The sequence below is a fragment of the Neophocaena asiaeorientalis genome, unplaced genomic scaffold (genome assembly GCF_003031525.2).
Source record: "Neophocaena asiaeorientalis asiaeorientalis breed wild unplaced genomic scaffold, Neophocaena_asiaeorientalis_V1.1 scaffold134, whole genome shotgun sequence".
Lineage (NCBI taxonomy): Eukaryota > Metazoa > Chordata > Mammalia > Artiodactyla > Phocoenidae > Neophocaena > Neophocaena asiaeorientalis.
This window is the reverse complement of record NW_020185339.1, coordinates 12,834,594-12,856,395: the sequence shown is the minus strand read 5'-3', so window position 1 is coordinate 12,856,395 and position 21,802 is coordinate 12,834,594. Positions and strand designations below refer to the sequence as shown.

At 41.2% G+C, this 21,802-nt stretch overlaps 1 protein-coding gene across 2 annotated transcripts in view; it reads left to right on the top strand.

The window, feature by feature from the left end:
• The first annotated feature begins 7,369 nt into the window (after positions 1-7,369).
• Positions 7,370-21,802, top strand: part of MYRFL (myelin regulatory factor like) — a 114,790-nt gene continuing 100,357 nt past the window's right edge. The window contains exon 1 of one of the 2 annotated variants that reach the window (XM_024736972.1): positions 7,370-7,521. In XM_024736972.1, the coding sequence (XP_024592740.1) occupies positions 7,476-7,521 (46 nt within the window). In that variant the 5' untranslated portion in view covers positions 7,370-7,475. Of the gene's footprint in view, positions 7,522-13,321; positions 13,524-21,802 lie in introns of those variants that run through there. The other variant, XM_024736973.1, reaches the window with a different exon arrangement.

The following is a 21,802-nucleotide window of genomic DNA, read 5'->3' as shown; positions in this document are numbered from 1 at the left end:
CCTTTTTTTTTTTTTTTTTTTTGTGGTACGCAGGCCTCTCACTGCTGTGGCCTCTCCCTCTGCAGAGCACAGGCTCTGGACGCGCAGGCTTAGCGGCCATGGCTCACAGACCCAGCCGCTCCGCGGCATGTGGGATCTTCCCAGACTGGGGCACGAACCCGTGTGCCCAGCATCGGCAGGCAGACTCTCAACCTCTGCGCCACCAGGGAAGCCCCCAAGGCACTTTTGAATAAAAAGAAAGGAGGGATAATTTGTCCTGGGAGAAGGACTTCTTACAAGGCTGAAGTACTTAAGAGTGTGATGTGAGTGCAGAAACAGGAAAAATGGCCAGTGGAATAGAATAGAGAGCCCCAATGCAGACCCATGCATAGGTGTAAATTTCACATGACAGAGGCATGGTAGATGAATGATAGGACTATTAAGTAGAGCTGACAAAAAAAGAGGAATATACAGAATTGGATCTCTTCTTCACACCATACATAAAAACAACTGTTTTAATTGTCCTGAAACTTTAGAAATTTTGATGTAGAAAATATAGTTAAAACTATAGGTGAAACATTCCAAAAACATAGGTGAATATCTTCGTGATGCTGCTTTAAGAAGGACTTCTTAAACTGGAAGCAAAAGAGACCATGAAAGATAAATAAATGTAAAAGAAAATAGTGCTTTATTATAAATTATTAATTTAGACGTATTAAAGCCAAACTGTAAACTGTAAGAAGAAATTTGCAAAACTCATAACCGATAATCGGTTAATATTAAGAATATACACAGAAATTCTACAAATCCATAAGAAAAAAAACAACAGAAAAATGGCCGAAAGACTGAAACAGGTCCTTCGCAGAATTGGAAGTGCATATGGGCCAAACACATATTAAGAGGTTTTCATTTCTGTTAATAATCAGATAAACTAAGTCAAGACCTCAGTGATATGTTTAACTTTATCCAACCAGCAAAAGTTAAAAAATGCAACACAGTCAAGTTTTGAAGAGAATTTCAGTCAACAGGATTACTCATATATTGCTAATGGGAATGTTAATGTGTATCTACTACTGAAAAACCATTCATTTGAGAAGTTGAACAGTTGCCCATAGCCTAGCAATTCCACTTTTAGGAACATACTCGAGAAATACTTGCACAAAGTGTCCCAGAATACATATATAATAATGTCCTGGGAAAAACCCAAAGTCCATCTACAGGAGGGTAAAGTATTGTGTGCTCACATGGAACATGGCAACATAAATTGAATGAAAAAGTAAAACACTCAGAAGGCTACACATGGCATAATACTTTTCTCATGAAGTTCAAAAACTAAAACAGTTGTTTAGGCATCTGTGTATATGAGACAAAACTATTAATAAAAAAACACAAGATAGTAATAAAGTTCAGGATAGGGTTACCTTTGGATGAGGGGGAGGTAAGGAGAGAGAACTGAGAGCAGCAAATATGTGAGTAAATCATTGTTAATGTTCTAGTCCCTGGATTGGATGATGGGTTCATTTGTCATTTAAAGTAAATGCATGAACAAATGAATTAATAGAATCATGCACAGACCATGATGGTGGGGTGTTACAAACCAAGGATTATGACTAGTCCAATTATATAAACCTGAATTCCAAAACCTAAAAGGGATAACAGGACCTGTTGATGAATTGGAAGAAGGAAAGGAAAGAGAAGTCGGTTCTGAATCCTAGGCTTTTGGCTTTAGCTATTGCTGCAATTTACTGAGATGAGCAGACCTGGGATGGGGCATATTACACATGGTGGAATAGAGACAAGAATTTAGTGTCTGACACATTGTTTGAGATGCCCGTTAAGCATCAAAGTGGAAATGTTAAGTAGGTATTGGATATACAAGTCTAAATTCAATGATATGGTCAGGCCAGCAGATAAGTTTGAGAGTAGTTAGCCATGAGATCAGACGAGAGCTTTAGGGATACTTTGGAGTCAGAGAAGTACGGCACCGGGCCCTGAGCTATGACAGAGAGAGGAAAAGCCTACGAAAAAGACTTGACTACAGAGGAGCTAGTTGGAATGACAAGGCGGAGGAGAGGGTAGAGTTAGGGTGCTGACTAACAATTTAGATTCTTGAGAGTATTTCTATAAAGAATTTAATCGCCCTGATTACCAATTCTGAAAAAAGAGGGAAAGACTTTGATACATTTCTATAAGTAAGTTCAGAGCTGGGGAGAGAACCTGGCCCAGTGGAGAGAACTCTGGATTGGGAGTTGCTCAGAAGACATACATTCTGGTCCAGGCTTGGTTCCCCCAAACCTGAGAGGTTAGGCAGGTGGCCACTCCTCTCTGACCTCCTCCATAAAGCTGGATCAAGCATTCTCCAAGCATCTCTCCCAGCTCTGAAAACCCACAGCCTTTGTCTAAGCATCTACACTGAAAGAACAAAGGTTTGTTCAGTCCTGGAAAGAAGTTGCAACCACCAACCTACCCACTTCCACACCACCACGTAAATCCTGTGTTTTTTTGTTTTGTGCACTCAGTCTAAAACGGGTCTGCTTTTATTCAGAAGCTTTTATTTTCAAAGATTTCTTCACTGTTTTTCCCTACATAGATATTTTTCTTTCCTATAAGGCACAATGTTTAAAACAGTCCAAAGCAGTATGAATATGTATTTGTATTTAACGTTTGTGCTAGAAAATACTTTTTTGTTTTCCTCATGGGATGCAGTACCATCTTAAGAGATGCTGAGTTTCTTGTCTTTGATATGTGGGCAAATAAAGACCCAGTAATATCTACAATTTGTAGAACTTCTAGAAAGAGAATTCCTCCACACTAAATCCATTCATTCATTCACACATATTTGAGAGTCTTATATGTGTCAGGAGCTGTTGTAGGTGTTACAGGAGCAGCAGTGAGCAAGACAGGCAAGGTCCGAGTTCTCCTGGAGCTCTCAGTGTAGTGAGAAATGGACAAATAGACAAATGTTAAAAGATGGGACACGTTCTCTCTACATAATTAAAATGGGATAATGGCTAGAGAATGAATGACTACTTCAGGTTAGGTGGTGAGGAAAGGCCACATTTGGACTTGACATTTTTAGGCAGGGCTCTGAGGAGATCCGTTCTTGAGAAGGGAGGAGAGTAGGGAGAGCATTTTAAAGCTGGTGTAAACCCCTGAGGAAGAAACAAAAAGCGGCAAGAAGAGCTGGTGTGCAGTTGGTGGTAGGAAGAGAAAATTGGAAGGTTAAGCAGGGCCCGACTGTGTAGGTCTTTCTCAGTCATGGTTGGAAATTGGGAGCTTTCTGTGACAGCTGTGGTCAAGCTCTAGCTGGCTCTTTCTCAGCACAGCTTTTAAATACTGGAATCCCCAGATTTTTGCCCTGGGCCCCTTTCTCTTTCAATATTCTTTAGATCGTCTCATTTAGGCTCACGGTCTTAAAAACTTTATGTAACCATTGCTCATAACTGTGCATCTCCAACCCTGGCATTAATCCTTCCCTAGCTCCAGACTCTTGTATCCATTTGCCTATAAAGTCACTCCACTTGGATTGCAAATGGGCATCTCAGATCTAACATGGCTGAATACCTGCCCAGTTGCTTAAGCAACTATCTAGGGCTTATTCTTGATTTCTCCATTTCTGTCACCACCACCCCAGTCCAATCCATCAGCAAGTCCCGTCAACTCTCTCCAAAACATATCTTGGATCCATCCACTCCTCTCCGTGTCCACTACGTCCACTCAGTCCAAGCCATCATCATCTTTCACCTGGACTCCTGCAATAATCTCTTACTTGGTGTCCTTGCTTCCACTCCTGCCCTTCTACAATCACTGACAGCACCCAACGTGATCCTTTTAAAAACAAAAATCAGAATGTCACTTCCTACTTAATGTCCTCTCATGGCTTCTTAGAAAAAAAAATCCAGGGACTTCCCTGGTGGTCCAGTGATTAAGACTCCACGCTTCCACTGCAGGGGGTGCATGTTTGATCCCTGGTCAGGGAACTAAGATCCTGCATGCTGCATGGTGTGGCCAAAAAAAAAAGGAAAAATAAATCCATAAACCCAAACTCAACCCAAACTCATTAAGTTTCCACAGTGGTTATTGTTAACAGAGAAATAATAAAAATCAGCTTGGAAAACAATGCATGAACCTATTTAAAATGAAAAAAATATCAGAGAAGAGGAGCAAGCTTGCTAAAGAATAGAAACCCTTGCCAAAGGCAGCTATCAAGGAAGTACAAGCCCACAAACACTGAGTTCAAGAGGAAGGACTGTGATATGAATACGAGAATTCTGGAGCTATCAGTCTCAGGGACAGTCTTAAGAGAGACAAGGTTCCCATCATTACATCCCCAGATTTAACCACAGCTGCTCAGCTTTCATCTATTTATCTATTGATGTTCTTAGGAAATGTCAATACCAAAACAAATCCAAATGACAACTACGTTAGATTGCTGTTCAAGAGAATGAGTCTCCATTGAATTTGTGCAGAATGGGATGCCCAACAGAACCGGAAAATCTTAGACCATTGGAGATGTAAAGACCAGAATCAAGGAAATATGGGTAATATTTGTTATTTACTGTGAGGGATAAACTTCCACTTAAATCCCAGTTGCCTCCAGCTGCATTGTGCTCAGCTGTGTGCTCTGGACTCATTAATTAATAGAGAGGTATTTTCTAGCCCTTCCAACATCTTTCTTCCAAATTCTCTTTGCTTTCCTCAAACCCTGTTGGTTGTTACAATTTAGTCTCCAACCCAGATGTTGCAAACTGAAGGCTGAATTACCCTTTCATATGTATGCTATTTGTCCTTGACAATGTTTTGGTGTATTGTTCGGTTTGTTTTGTTTTTAAACGTATTTGTTGCAACATTTAAAAATGAGATTTAAAATTAAAATCTGCATTTCCAGCTTCTCTTTTAAAGTTGGCCCTTTCAAGAACCTTGAGTCCATATCCTTGAGTGGCAGCATGTGGAGGAAGCCGAGTGACACTCCACCTGTTGGGCGGCTCTACCCTTAGGGCAGGTACTCTCTGGTTTGCTCTCTGCTCCACCACCCCTAAGTGTCTCCCTGACGAGACACAGCTAAGGGTCAGTTGTCGGTTATAAATACGCTCTCATGGTTGTTTTTTTGCTTATTTTGACCCATTTTACTCACTTACCCGCCTGGTCCTATAATTATTTGAGATTGGGACTCCAATTCTCACCTTTGTCTCTCAGCTTATTAAATGGAATCTAATTTCTTTCCTATCACTCATTACTCTGCTGCTGACTATGTGAAGTCTCTGGGTGAACTGCTGGATAGAATCCAGAATCATCATCTGGCAGAGGATATAGTATAGTGACTTAAGGTCCAACAGCCTCCAGAAAACTTGGCTGGGAGCTTCCAGCTAAAACATAGGCTACATGTTTTAGACATCTTAATTCATACTGCACCTAAAGGCATAGAAGTCCTTTTAAAAAATCACATTTGATTTCTCCCTTGCTCCCCATATCCAGTTGGTAGCCAACTCTTCTTGGTTCTATAGCATCTTCAGGCTTTGTTACTGCCTATCTGGATTTGCAGTAGCTTCTCAGCTGGTGTAAATTTAGTTACTGCCCCAATCAACACACTCTAACACAGCTTCTTTCTAAATTAGACTTAATTATATCATGCATCACAACTACCCAAATAGAAAATATCAATAGATATGCTTAGAATGAATATGCATGGAATCAAATTCAGATTTAGCCTAACATTCAAAAGCTACCCAAACCCTTCTTCAGCCTACTTCTCATCTTTTTTCTCACTCCACCATCCATACACTGTAACTCCAGTCGCTGTACCTGGGCTTTCTCCCCTCCAAGCCATTGCTCATGTTTTTAAAAACATGTCCATTGTTTAAGTCTCTTCAAATCCCAGCTCTTTATGACACCTTTCCAGATCCTCCCAGATGAAATTAACCTTTCCTTCCTCTGTTTTCTTGGGATGTTTTCCCCAGCTCTTATCAGAGTCTGCCTTTTTCCCCAGCTCTTATCAGAGTTACAGTTCCTTGTATTTTTCTCATGCCCTGCATTTGAGCCTATGGAGGGCAGGGACCATAATTTACACATCTTTTTATTTCCTGCACCCAGCAGAGAGTTTAGCACAAGTTGCACTGAAACAAATAGAAAATCTATTTCTTGAAGCAACTTAATGACTTGTCCTTAAAGATCTGGGGTCCAATATAACTTTCAAAATAGGATTCTAAGCCTCTTTTTTTCCCCAGGATAAAATTAATTTTTTTGTTTAAACAGTTTATATGTGTGAAGTTTTAAAATACTTATTGGGAAGTATACCACATCACCCATACCAATTCTAACAAAAATGAAATAATCTGACAAATGCAGAATGTGGGACATTATGTAAGACAGTGCTCCAGGACTGTTAAGCAAGTGTCAATGTTATAAAAACCAACCAACCAAAAATGACAAGGATATATATATATATATATATATATATAGAGAGAGAGAGAGAGAGAGAGAGAGAGAGAGGGAGAGAGGGAGAGACAAAAAGCAAAAGTGAGAAAATGTTAGCAATTAGTAAATCTAGATGAAGAGTACAGGGTATTTCATGGTACTATTCTTGGAGTTCTTCTATAGGTTAAAAACTTTCAAAATAAAAAGTTGGGGAAAAAGGAAACAGGAAGGAGCTGAAAGGACTAGTTTAATTTCCTAACTGTATTCCTTTTAGTCTATTATTAGATAAGTTAATAGCTAAATAGTGAAAACAAAACATTTATTTGGGTATACCTTTATATTTAGGATTAAACCAGCTAGGAGTGAACCACATAGTTGGTTGTAAGAATTACTAAATCAGAAATGCAGTTTTATTGCTCATTAGAGGGACTTCGCATACTTTATGGTTTCTACTTTCAAAGAAAATAAACTGGAGGAAATGGACGAGGTGCGTATCAAGGAATTTTTTTCACTGCGAGTAGATTTGGAAATATTTAACAAATCCTAACTTTTCATTATCACAAGCCTCGGTATCTATGAAAGTGATTATATTGATTTGCCCTCTTTCTCTAGGTGAAAAAAAAAGCCCCTATATCTTTGCTAGGCTGTAGCTAAATCGATCTGGTTGATGGAGGCAGAGAAATAAATATATTGGTGTAAAAGGACAAATAGGAGATAAGGCTGTGTATTTATTGCCCATTTATGTAATTACATGTGTCACTAAGGACAAAGGTCCTTAAAACAAAGACGAAAGGCAGAGTAGAAACAGTTCCCTATAGAAAGAGAGATGGATTTTCTACCACTTCCCTCTTCATGAATTTTTCTTTTGCGTGGTTACATATCCTTCTAGTTTTATGATCACATTTGAAAACTTAACCATCTTTTTGGGCACAGTTTGATGGCTGAAGATATGCTTCACTCCAATAAAAAGAAAATGAACATTTTTCAAGAGCATTCGTAGGCTTCGAGCTGAGAGGACAGCACTTAGTTCCTGAGGTCTGATAATCATTCTTTGCGGAAGTAACTACCAGGACCACGGCACCATGGATGTGGTAGGCGAAAACGAGGCCCTACAGCAGTTCTTCGAAGGTAAGAAGCCCGTTTCCAACATCTGAGAAATGGTACTCCTTACTATCACTGTCTCACCTTTTTGGAATTCACTTGGGCTTTGAAAGAAATACTATTGTACTAACTGTCGTGAAGTCAGAAGTGCAGGTTTATTTGCTGTATTTGTAGCAAAAAATCAATGGTATAGGGCTTCCCTGGTGGCGCAGTGGTTGAGAGTCCGCCTGCCGATGCAGGGGACGCGGGTTCGTGCCCCGGTCCGGGAGGTATCCCGCATGCTGCGGAGTGGCTAGGCCTGTGAGCCATGGCCACTGAGCCTGCGCGTCCGGAGCCTGTGCTCCGCAACGGGAGAGGCCACAACAGTGAGAGGCCCGCGTACCGCAAAAAAAAAAAAAAAAAAATCAATGGTATAGGCAGTGATTTTTAAAAATTCAGGATTTCCATCTTACAGCTTAGTTGTTAAAAGAATCAAGAGGTCAGCATACCTATGTTATTAGAATTTGTCCCTGTCCTGTGCTAGATTTTTTTTCTAATCCCTATGTTTCATAAGACTAGATTTTTCTTATCTCTAAAATTATTGAATACAACACAGGAGAAATGTAAGAGTTTACTTAAGATGGTTTTTCTGTTAATATAATTAAATACAAAACAGCCTAACAGTAAAGGAACACCTCTTCCCCCATTCCGTTCTTTGTTTTTCACAACACTTTAAAAATGTGTAACTATTGAATGATGATTTTTCTTTTGAGGTTAAATATATTTTTACCCAAGCGAAGGCTTACTATAGGACATGGTTACAAAGATTTTTTCCTAAAAACCTGAAATAGTGGTACCACTTCTCATATTCAGTTGGGTTGAGATTCTCATGGTGGGTCTGCTGAAAATGTCAGGAAAGGCTTGCCTTCTTGTGACACCTTTTAGGGAGCCATTGGGAAACTGCGTGTTAGTGCAGCTGCAGTTCCTTATCAGTAAGTCATGCTCAGACTTCCATGGGAAGGGACATGTTGCCAGAGCTTTTTGCACATTTCCAGGTATTTCCCAGGAGGGAGTATGAGAATAATTGAGCGCAGACCAGCTCACTCACAGAATCCAGAGGGCAGTTAGCAGCATAAGGAGAAAGTGCTTTTGGCATTTCTTGTGATTAGTAAAGTGCCTGACAAATACTAGACGTTTAAAGATTGAATGGAATTGACCCAACACCACATTGTATCGAACACTAAAGAATGTTTATGTCAAAGAAACAGTGAGGTCACTATCAGAAGGAATTAGTACAATACAGTAGGTTCTGTGGCTTGGATTTTGCCACATGGGATAAGAAGGAATATGAGACCTAGAGAATTATTATGTTGTTTCAGCCCTATGATCCATCCCATCATGTTCTGTCTCTGACAGTGCTCAAGTCAGTGTGTCCACTTGGGTCACACAGTAGGCACACTAATGTTGCTTAATTGTTGTTGCCTGATTTTATATCCTATGTAACTTTCATTTGAGCAGTAGGTAGCAAGCTCCAAGCTACAGTTCTATCTGCTTTATTTTAGGGAAACCACCAATTGATTTTATAAATAACACAAAGTCTAGTTGATTTCTTTCCAGAGCTAGAGAAGACCTGAAAAGTTCATCTGGTCTACCTTCTCTTTTTTGGAAGTGCTGTTATACCTATAGGGTCACTATACTGTCCTTGTTTATGCTATTTTCAGAAGTCTTTGGGGATATAGTTTCCACAAGTTCTCTGTATAGCTGATTACAAAATCTGATTTATTTTATGACTATTATTATTATTATTATAGTATCTTTCTTAGCCCAAACTAAACTCTGGCTCTTTTTGAAGCCTTTTTAACTAGGGAGGAGTAATTTCTCCATGGAAAGAGAATAAAATAGTCAGTGTACATTATCTTTGAATGAATAAATGGAAAAGGGGGTAAGTTTTGGAAATAAAAAATGGAAGCACTAACTTAAGTTATTCCCCTTCCCCCAAAAGTCACACAGCTGGTTGTCAATTTTTTATTATCTGTTTAGCAAATATCGATCACTGACGGTGTGCCAAGTCCAACAACCACATCTTTTAAATGATAGCCTGGAGGGCTGTGAGATGTTTCCTTTAGATTATGATTTCCTTTCTCAAATATTCCTTAGAATGAGGACAGCAAGACTGGATCTGATATTCTCATGAGGAGGGCCAGTTCTATGTTGTGCTCCTGTCGATACGTCAGCTTCTAATTAAATGCAAATTCATATAAAAAATCAGGGTCTAAAAAGCAAGAAAAGTTTTTGTAATTTATTACCCACCTGAAAGCTGTTTTTTCTTTGCTTTCTCAGACTCTTCATTCTAAGAATCTGGATCCTAAATAATATATGTTTTTCATATGAACACTTTCGTATTAAAAACTATTTGTACTGACAGTATCATCACGAATTAAATGGCCTTGAACATCAGATCTCATGCTGATCATGCTGAATCTTTATGGTGTGTCTCAGGAAGATGATAAGAACAAAGCGTGGTTCCAGGTAGCTGGCAAACCTCATTGTATTGCCTGCCACTGATGCAATAGGTAGGCCCATTAGCTAAAGCAGAAGAGGTGGATCAGGTTCTCTAGGGATCCCAACATCCACTGGAAACTCAGATACCATGTGAAATGTTTGGCTTTTTCAGCAAAGCTGATACCACTGCAAGAGAAAGGTTGTCAGAGGAGAGGCACATTATTTTATTTCTAATAACTAAAAATTGGTTACAACTTAAAATTCTAATAGTGGTAGATTAGTTAAATAGATTATGGTTCTTTCATATAATGGAATATTTTGTAGCTATTAAAAATGACGATGATGGGCTTCCCTGGTGGTGCAGTGGTTGAGAGTCCGCCTGCCGATGCAGGGGACACGGGTTCGTGCCCCGGTCGGGGAAGATCCCACATGCCGCGGAGCGGCTGGGCCCATGAGCCATGGCCGCTGAGCCTGCGCGTCCGGAGCCTGTGCTCCGCAATGGGAGAGGCCACAACAGTGAGAGGCCTGAGTACAGCAAAAAAAAAAAAAAAAAAAAAAAAAATGACGATGATAAGGAAAAGTGTTTATGATATAAAGGGGAAAAGCAGATTACAAATTGGTATATATAATAGAATTGAATATATATGTATTTTTCTAGAACAAAGTTTATTAAAACTGATCTGAAAACAGTTGCTATATATACATACATGCACACCTATATATGTAGAAACAATTAGATGAATACACTACCAGTATTAACAGTAGTTATTTCTTAGTGGTAGGAATATGGGGATTTTTATTTTCTTCTTTATACTTTATGATCTCAGTGCTTCAAAGTTGGAATGCATGATGTCATAGTCAGTTTTTCTTAAAGGAGACTGGGTTTAATTACACAAAACTCCTCTGTTTAAGAGTTTCTTTTCTGTGTAAAGAAAAATTGTATGAAATGGATGAAAAAAAAGATTATTAGGTGTCTTCCATAGAAAACTGTACCTGGATCATGTCCTTTGGGCTGTCAGATTCTATGGGATTTTCATCCTTTATTGTCTTAGAGCTGTTTTGAAACTGTAAATTGTAGATAATTGATATCAATGCAGTGAATCTTGTCTATAGATATGTAAATGAATTATCTCCTTTTGGGGATCAATAGTTTCAGTAAAACCCAGTTTTCCATTTATTTGTAAATTCATTCCATGGCATAGCCAGATTTAGATTGTCTATCTGCTTACCTATCTCTGTCTATATACATCTGTCGATCTATCTCTATCTATCTAGGTACCTAGATCTAGGTCTGCTGTTTGAATTATCCTTGAACCACTTGTAACATCTTCCTGCTTCATTCATGAAGTAAATAAAAATCTTTGACATGTGTTCATCTTAGATTTATATGAGTCATGATTTTTTTTTTTTTTTTTTTTGCAGTACGCGGGCCTCGCACTGTTGTGGCCCCTCCCGTTGCGGAGCACAGGCTCGGGACAGCTGCTGTGCACGGCATGTGGGATCTTCCCAGACTGGGGCACAAACTCGTGTCCCCTGCATTGACAGGTGGACTGTCAACCACTGCGCCACCAGGGAAGCCCCCATGATTATTTTTTTAATGTGCTAGGATTTACATTTCTTGAGCTAACATTTATTTTATTTTATTTTTTTTAAGGGAACACTATTTATTTTTTTGGCTGTGTTGGGTCTTCGTTTCTGTGCGAGGGTTTTCTCTAGTTGTGGCGAGCGGGGGCCACTCTTCATTGCGGTGCGCGGGCCTCTCACTATCGCGGCCTCTCTTGTTGCAGAGCACAGGCTCCAGATGCGCAGGCTCAGTAGTTGTGGCTCACGGGCCTAGTTGCTCCGCGGCATGTGGGATCTTCCCAGACCAGGGCTCAAACCCGTGTCCCCTGCATTGGCAGGCAGATTCTCAACCACTGTGCCACCAGGGAAGCCCATGAGTCATGATTTTATCTTTAAAAATATATATCCTTTAACACTAGCCAAGTTTTAAGTTAGTTAACTTCGACTTTGTTTTATCTTAAGTTTGCGCCGGATTAATAACGTTTGCTGAGCATTTACCATGCATGAAGTACTGTTCCATTCACTTTACATTCATTACCTCATTTACTTTTTACAGCAACCCCTCAGGTAAAAAAGGAATAGAAAATGAAGTATGGAAAATCCCATTCCTCAGTTTACCTCACTTGTTTTCCATAGCTGTGACCTTACATTCTTAATTTGGTTCCTGATGGGTATTTCTTTTGGGCTACTGTGATAGCAAGATTCATCTTTTATTTCCCAGCTTTTTAGAACAGTTTATAAAAACTAATTTGAGACTATTTTATTGTTCATTATATTTAGTCTTTAAAAAGAAGCTTTCTAAATTGGTGAGAAGCTGTTTAGCTCATCCTCTTCATAAAGTCATGAAGCAGGTTCTCAAGTGCTTTTTGGCTTATCACGAAAGCAAAAGAGGAGATGCCTGTCCTGACTGAGCAGAGTGGGAAAAACTACATACAGTTGTCCCTCGGAATCCGGGAGGAGATTGGTTCTGGGATCCCCTCTGATACCAAAACTCCCAAATGCTCAAGTCCCTTACATAAAATGGCAGTAGTATCTGCATATTAACCTGTGTGCATCCTCTAGTGCATGTTAAGTAATCTCTAGATTATTTATAGTACCCAATACAATGTAAATGCTAGGTGAGTAGTTGCTAGCATGTGACAAAATCAAGTCTTGCCTTTTGGAACTTTCTGGGATCTTTTTTCCCAAATATTTTCCATCCTCGGTTGGTTGAAATCTGCAAATGTGGGACCTGCAGACACAGAGGGCTGACTCTCCTGAAGAGATCACATGAAAGCAGAAGAGAGAAACTAGCTGAAGAAACTCCCACTCACCCATTGAAGTTTGGGAGGTGAGGGGTAGCTCCTAAAACCAGAAGCTATGGATGGGCAGGAACCACTGGACAGCTCCTGAGATCTAAGAGGAAGAACAGTCCCTTCAGGAAGCTACTGTCAAACAAGCTTCAAGGTATTTTCTGCCCTCCTCTCTCTGCCTGAGATTTAAATTTCTAGTTAGCTATTATTAAAGTAGGGTGGTAGGGATGCAGGGTAGGCAAAAACATCTGCTACCCATGAGCTGTACAGGAATATTATGGAGGTGTCAAGTTTTTGGGAAAATGAAGAAAATGCTGAAGATTCTGGAGCAGAAAAGCAGAGACTCAAGGGACTGACCCAGATGGAATGGATCTAGAGAGGCTTCAAGGGAGGGTTGGTAGAATTGTTGAGCACAAGAGAGATGTAGCTTGGAAAAGTGCCCAAATGGTGCCAGCACATAGTAGACAGTAATCTTTATAGAATAAAAATGAATGAAGAACAGTGCACAGACTATTCTGTTCAACAGTTTGAACTCTAGGTTCGGAGCACCCAGCAAGTTCAAATATGGGAAGAAGAAAAACTTGCCCAGTAAGCAGAGCAGAAAGCAGCAGAAAGGTTCAGTGAATAAAACAGAGGCCACTGAGACAAGTGCTGCCAGTTTGTGGGAAGCCTCAGATTCCATTATCACCAGAGGTAAAGTCGTAAATGTCTTATGTGGTTCCTGTGTATTACTTCTCCAGAAGTGAAACCAACTCTGATTGGTTGATGTTTCTGAATTCCTGTGATTGGAATCAGAAGCTCTGAGCAGCTGAATGCAGTGTAGAGGGCTGGCCCTGGGCAAGACTGTATTGCAGGTAAAGGGTATCTTTGGCCTCCGGCCAGTCTCTCAGTCTTTGTCTTTCTTTCACTTTAAGACCACCAATTTTTCACCCTCTCACATAACCAGCATCTTTATGCCCTCTTCCTTCTGTCCCAATAAAACCTGAGTTTGCACAGAAGGTACAAATGGCAAAGGATCTGATGACACCTTACATCTCTATAGAGTTTTGTATTCAATGTGCTTTCACAGAATACAAAGTCGTTTTGATCATACAAGTCAAAAAGATTACCTTCTTGAAGAGTAGGTAATGGTGGAATTTTAGACATCATGTTGCATCCTAGAAACGCTGAAATTATCCCACAGAGGCAGGTTCTGCTTGTTTATTGATGAGGCCACCTCTGTTTCTGTTTTTGGAGACACTATGGACTTTCTAGGGGACTGGGAATGAGAATATGTCAGGGACAAGAAGAACAACCCAAATCATGCAAGCTGCTTATAATTATTTGAACACTTCTATCTGATGTTGGCAGGTGATTAGAAATTGTGTTGATTGTCATGAAGCATCCAGAACAGAGAGGCGTGGGCTTGGTGCCATTAAGAAAAAAAATCCCTTTTCTTCTTTCACGCTGGGATCCCCAAGGTGAAGCCGATTTCATTAGAATTTAAAATGTGCTGTAACTAGGTCAGAGCTAACTTCTGTCACCTGCACACAACCTACATTTGAGAACTGCCAACGTCATCAGCAACTGTAGGGAATCCGGGAACAAAATCACTCAGACAAACGCTTCTAAGAGGAGACTACACCACCTTCTTTGGTGTTATTGATGTTGTCATCTTTTCAGCTTGGGAGTTAGAAGTCAGCTTCTGGAAGACTCCACAGTATCTTGGAAGCTAAACATTGAATACATGGACAATTGTGGAAAAAATAGATAACATAAAACAAGAAATAGTTATCACCTGTAATCTCACCACTTAGTGATAACAGCTGTTCACATTTCGGTGTTGATCTTGTGTGTATTTTTTTTTAATGGGATCATACTCTTTATATTCTTTAATAATGGAGTTTTTCATGGAGTATAGAGGGAAACATCTCTTCTTGTCATTACTTATTCATTTATAACAGGAGTCTGAAAGTAATGGCCCACAGGCTAAATCTGGCCTGCAGCCTGATTTTGTAAATTAAGTTTTATTCACTCATTCATTTAAATATTATCTGTGGGACTTCCCTGGTGGCACAGTGGTTAAGAATCGGCCTGCCAATGCAGGGGACATGGGTTTGACCCTTGGTCTGGGAAGATCCCACATGCCACGGAGCAACTAAGCCCGTGCGCCGCAACTACTGAATCTGCACTCTAGAGCCCGCGAGCCACAACTACTGAAGCCCACGCGCCACAACTACTGAAGCCCGCACGTCCTAGAGCCCATGCTCCGCAACAAGAGAAGCCACCGCAATGAGAAACCCGCGCACTGCAACGAAGAGTAGCCCCTGCTCGCCGCAACTAGAGAAAGCCCGTGTGCAGCAACGAAGACCCAACACAGCCAAAAATAAATAATAAATAAGTAAATTAAAAAAAAAATAAATATTATCTGTGGCTGCTTGGATGCTGTGATGGCAGAGTTGAATGGTGGCAACAGAGACCTTATGGCCCTCAAAATCTAAAATAGTATCTGGCTCTTTTTAGCAAATGTTTGCTAACCCTTGACCTAAACCTAATTAATAATAACTATTATTTATTGAGCACCTACTATGTACTGGGCATAGAATCATAATCCTCCATAAGAAGAACATTCCAGGAAAAGGGAATACCAGTGTGAAGTCCCTAAGCTTGGAGTGGTTAGGGGCAGGGCTGGAGTGGGAAGAGGCAGGGGACAGTGTTGAATGACAATGGAGTGGGCGGTCGAAGATGACGTCAGAGTTTGGATTTTTATTCTCAGTGTGATAGGAAACCAGTGGAGGGTTTTAAGCAGGAGAACAGGCAGAACTTGCAGATGGATGGGATGTGGGGGTGAGGAAGGCAGAGGAATCAAGGGTGATGCCTAAACTAGGTGTTGGTGTCAATAACTGGTGGATTTAGTACAATGTATTCAGCTGTGGAATAAGTGTGCAAGTGCACTTTTGTGTGTGTGTGCGTTCATGTGCATATGTGTGAAATCAAGAATTCATTTGGGACACTTTACGTTTTAGCTACCTTTTAGAGAACCAGGCAGAAGTGATGACGAGGCAGTTGGATGTTTGAATCTGGAACCCAAGGGAGGGGTCTGGGCCATAGATAGCAATTTGGGAGTTATCCGCGTATGGTTGGTGTTTAAAGCCCTGAGACTAGATGAGGTCACCAAGAAGAGAGTCGGACAAGAGGACCCCACGATAACATTTAGGGACCCAAGTGAGAGCAACCAGCTAAGGATGTTAAATGAGGTGGGAGGAAAGCCAGGAGAGTGTGGTGTTAAGCTAGGAAAGAATAGTGTTTCAAAGAGGGTGTGGTCAGATGTTTTAAATGTTTCTGAAATGCCAGTTAATTGAGCATAGAATTTGGGAAGGAAGGTTGTGGGTGACCGTGACAAGTGGTTTCCATGCAGTAGGGGAAGAAGAGAGAATGGAAGGTGAGTGGCTAATATGGATAATGCTTTTGAGAAGTCGTGTTGTGCCAGGAGCAGAGAAATGCGGCAATAGCCAGAGGAAGTGCGGAGGCAAGAGGGTCTTTACTTGATAATTTTGTTTTTAAGACGGGAGATACGAAAGCTTGATGTGCAGATGGAATGATTCATTGTGGAGGAATAAACGTTTGATGCGGAAGAGGGAGGGGGATAATTGTGGGAGGGGAACCTTGAGAAAGTGGATGAGGATGGGGTGGAGAGAGCTTGCCCTTAGGTACCAGGAACACTTACTGTCTTGCAAGGGAGGAAAAGAGGAGTATCTGGAACACATGCAGGTAGTGTGGTAGGTTTCAGGGTGGGAAGCTGAGACAGGTTACTTCTGCTTTACCTGTGAATCCAGGTGGTGGGGGACTGTTGGGGGCTTTAGGAGGGAGGATAAATTATGAAATGATCTTCTTAGTTGGTGTATTAATTTCCTAGGGCGGACATAAAAAATTACCACAAACAGGTGGCTTAAAGCAACAGAAATTTATTTTCACAATTCTGGAGATAAGAAGTCTGAAATCAAGGAGTTGGCAAGGCCACAAACGCTGAAGGCTCGAGGGAGGAATTCACTCCATGACTCTCTCTAGCTTCAGGTGGTGCTGATGATATCCTTGGTATTCCTTGACTTGTAGACTAATCACTCTCATCTCTGCCTCCATCTTTACATCACCTTCTCCATGAGTCTCTTGTATCTGTCACTTCTCTTACAAGGACACTCATCATTGCCCTTAGGGCCCACCCTAATCCAGGATGATCTCATCTCGAAACACTTAACTTTATTATACCTGCCAACACCCCTTTTCCAGTTAAGTTTGCACTCACAGGTTCTGAGTGGTCATACATTTTGGGGTCCATTTTTCAACTCACTACACAGAGTAAAAAGCAAATCGGCCAGGAAATAGTAAGAATGCTAGTCAGTGCCATGTTCACTTGAGATTTGTGGTTAGTTACTTTAAGTGAGGTTAGTCACTACATTTGTATGATTTTCTCAGCAACATTCAGCTACTCGGTGCAGTCTTGGAGTGGGTGAAGAATTGGGTTTAACCAAAGTCAGGATTTTCTCATGTGAGTTCCACAGGTGGAAAGAAGAAAAGGGACTTACAAGTCTTTGCAAGGGAGTAATTAGAGTGATGGACCCTGGAATTTAAGCTGGGTAACAAAGGAGTGGAAGGGGGATGAAGAGGTTTGGAAAAGTGGGGATAAGGTTCATGAGCAGAGGATCTCAACAGGTGAAGGTATTAGAGTAGGGGTATAAATGTCGGGAAGGTCAAGCTGGTCAAAGAACACGACACTTGAAACAGATTTCAGAGAATGGTGCAATTATTGGTGATGCCGAGGTTTAGGAGAGGGACATGGGAAGTGGTGGCTGAGGTAGGATAGAGGTGAGGAGTTTAAGAACCTGAGAGGCTGTGATATTATTGGGTGGATGTTGAAGCAACCAGCAGCGATGGCAGGAGTAGTGTTAGAGAGAGGGAGGGAGGTACCAGATGCTGAATGTTCAATGAGAAAGGAATAGTGACCAAGAGGTTGGTAGATGCTATTATTAGCAGGAGGTGGCCTGGTCATTGGCATATACCAAAGCTCGTGAAGGAGGGAGGAAGAAAATTGATCCGGAAGCAGCAATGAAGAGCAAGGAGAACACCTCTCCCGTTTTCAGGCCCCAGGTATATGTGGGAAAACCTTTATTTGAGATGTTCCATAATTTAACCATTTCTTATCATTGGACATGTAGGCTTGTGCTAGGTTTTTCCCTGTTAAATACATACCATTATAATAATTTTCCCCCAAGCCCTTAGTTGTTAACTTTGTATGAATCTTCCCAAAATATAATTGTTGGAACATAGTATTTTTTTTTTAATTTTGGTCTTTGGTATTGCCAAATTACCTGCTAGGAAGTTTAAAAAAAAAATCCATCTGCAGACTGTCCCTATCACCACTACCTGATATTAATTTACATTTTTTGGCATAAAAAAAGTTACTCTCTATTCAGAGTCCTTAACTTGGGATGAGATTCTGGAGGGGACTTGAACCCTCTGAAATTGGGTGGAAATGTGTAGGCACATACTTATAGGGAAAGTCTCTGTAGTTTTCGTCAGATGATCAGTGAGGTCTATGGCCCACAAGAGCTTTAGAAACTCTGCTCTAGCCCCAGGCTGTTGGCTGCTTCTCTCACCTGCCCCGCCTGGAGCAGCCCACAGTTGAGGAGGGTGTGCTCTGAACCAGGCGAGAGATTCTGGACTGGAGCATGCTTTAACAATCAAAGAATCTAGGAACAGATTCTACTGTTCCTTAATAGGAAGCAGCGAAGACTGGAATCAGGGAGGGGAAGGATAATGGGTTCCACTTTGAACGTACTGATTTGGTGAAACTAAGGCACACTCGGCACATACAAGTGTACATTAAACATCTGTAACTATAGGTCTGGAATGTGGCAATAGGCTTTGGGAAATGCTGATCCATGGGAGTAAATGAAACCATTCAGGGTGAGTTTTTGGTGCTCAAATAAAAGAGTTTCCAAAACAGGACCCTGGGGCAGAGAAGGAGGAGGGTGTACTAGCGAGCGCTCCTGAGAGGTGTGCTCTCAGGTTGTTAAGGGATGGGAAAGGGAGATTTGATAGCATGATTAAAAGCAATGATGAGGGACTTCCCTGGTGGCGCAGTGGTTGGGACTCTGCACTCCCAATGCAGGGGGCCTGGGTTTGATCCCTGGTTGGTAACTAGATCCCACATACGTGTCTCAACTAAGAGTTCATTTGTCACAGCTAAGGAGCCCACGACCTGCAACTAAGGAGCCCGCCTGCTGCAACTAAGACCTGGCACAACCAAATAAATAATTTTTTTTTTTAAAAAAAGCAATGATGAAAAAAATCCCTATTTCATCTTCATCTTCTGAGCTGTAACAGTAGCAGTAATCATTTACACCAAAACTATACTGCAACCAGAAAGGGAGCAAATTCTTAAAAGTCTGTTCTCAGTTTTAATGGTGGATATAGAAAATCAGATGCCTTCTCCCTGAGCAGTTGACCTAGCCAGGAAAAGTGATTATTTCCTCTGCTTTGGGCTTCCTTCTATCCCTGAGGCCACATCAGTGGCATTTGAAGAGATGCTTCCAGGGGTCCAGGTGGTGCCCAGTTTGATAGGAGGAAGTCCCTGGCAGTGGATCCACATCTCTTGGTTATCTGCTTCTAAAAAGATTCTGGAATTAGGTTACATTAAAAGATACATTAAAAAAATTGATGTATATAAGGGAAGGGAGAGAGTAACAGAACTTCCTCAGGGGAACAATAGTGAAATTAAGTTATCTGTGGGTCAGCAAAAGATTCAAATCTCTTTCCTTGACTCTACCTCTCCTTCCAAATATTCATCAATCTTTCTCCTCCCTTTCGTCACCAAACTCTGAAAAATACCCACTCTCTTCATTCTTCACATCCCATTCACTTTTCAACCCAATCTTCTCTGGCTTCTGCTCCAACTTACCCTTCTGAAATTTCTCCTAGTTGCTAGATCGTATTAAAGATCATCGGCCCTCATCCTCCTGGTGTCCTCTCTTCATCGATGTTTGCTCACAGAAACTTTCCTGTTTGATCCCATGGCATCTTCGCCTCTGATTCTCATCCAGTGTCTCTTGTTACCTCTCAGGAGCGCTCGCTAGTACACCCTCCTCCTTCTCTGCCCCAGGGTCCTGTTTTGGAAACTCTTTTATTTGAGCACCAAAAACTCACCCTGAATGGTTTCATTTACTCCCATGGATCAGCATTTCCCAAAGCCTATTGCCACATTCCAGACCTATAGTTACAGATGTTTAATGTACACTTGTATGTGCCGAGTGCGTTTCATCAAAGCAGTACATTCAAAGTGGAACCCATTACCCTTCCCCTCCCTGATTCCAGTCTTCGCTGCTTCCTATACCCCCTTCGGTGTTCACCAAACCTTCCAAACTAGAAACCAGGGTGTCACCCTTACGGGCTCCTCCCATGCTCTACAGCTAATTGTTTACCAAACTGTTGCTAAATGTTTTCAACTGCAGCCTCCCCTTTGGATCTTCACCTCTTGCAAGAGCCTCCTAATTTGTTTCCCTGAGCTGACCACCTTCCACTTCACTATTGGCTCACGTGAACGCCATTAATTAAACATTTCTGTTGACTCTCTATTGCCTGAGCTTAGCATATGGTCCCAAGGTAGCATTTCAGTGTCCTTATCTCTGAGACTCCCCCATCCTCACAGTTGTGAGAGGCAGTTTGATGTAGTGGATAGGAGCTTGTTCCAAGACCAGAGTTCTAATCCTGACTCTGCCCCTTGCTAGGTATGTGATCTTGGGCAAGTTACTTAATCTCTGTGTGCCTCAGTTCTGTATCTATAAAATTAGATACTACTAATACCTATCTAATAAGGTTATTGTGAAGGTTCAGTGATTCAATATGCATGAGGTTCAGAACAGTACCTCAGTTACTATGTTTATCACCATCATCATCATCAGTATTGTTATTAATGTTTCTATACCCCAGCTATGCTGAGCTTTTCATGGTTTCTTAAAAACACCTTTTTATAACACTGGGTGTTTGTGCCGTTTGCCCCAAATGCACTTTCCTACTCCTTGATCCTGTGAAGCAAAATTCTCCATGCTTCTCCAGCACTTTTTCCGTACCTTTGGATGTGCACCTTTCGCGCTGAGGTTTAGTTTATAGGTCTACTTGTCTATCTCCCCAGAAGATAGTGAGTACCTCCAGGTGAGGACCTGACTTTGTCTCATTATCTATGCAGGCTTATTGTCTTGAATGTAGCTGTTACAAAAAAAAAAGAAATATTTGTTAAATATGTGTTAAGTCAATGAGATTCTTGACCAAAACTTCTGATAGAAAGGCAGGCACCTTTATTGCATCACGCAACGGTTGTGCTCCTTTTCTTATGTATATTTTAATATCAGAATCAACTCTGGTGGGGGGGAAATCGCAGCTCCTCATAAACATTTTTTTATGTAGATTACACTTAGATCTGTGACCCATGGCAGATATCTTCCCCTAGGTGTGATAACTCTGTTTCCCCTAAAAAGAACTCTTTATTAGCAGGAAGGGAGTGGAGGTGGTGTAGTGTTCAGTAGGAAACATGGCAGAGATGCTATCTGGGGATCGAGAGAATTCAAAAACCAAGTCCCTCTGTGAGTCGTTCAGGCTATAACTCAAAATGGGTTATAGCTGAGATTCAGAATCATTACCTGGGAGTCACTGGGAGACACTAGGAGACAAACAGAAGAGTAGACGCTCTAGTTTTGACAAAAGTAGAGATCTAGGCACCAGGAAACCAGTCAAGGTAATGGACCCTGGGTTGCAGGAATGATCTTGGAGTTTATCTGATCACAGCATCTTTCCCATTTCTGAGGTTGCATTTCACAGGCCACCCATATCAGCTCTAGAAACTGGGCACCAATGCACATCACGCACACTGTCTCTGAGCTCCCGACACCAGCCTGCATGTGTGGTGATGAGCGACATAGTAGTCAGAGCATAGGCTTTGT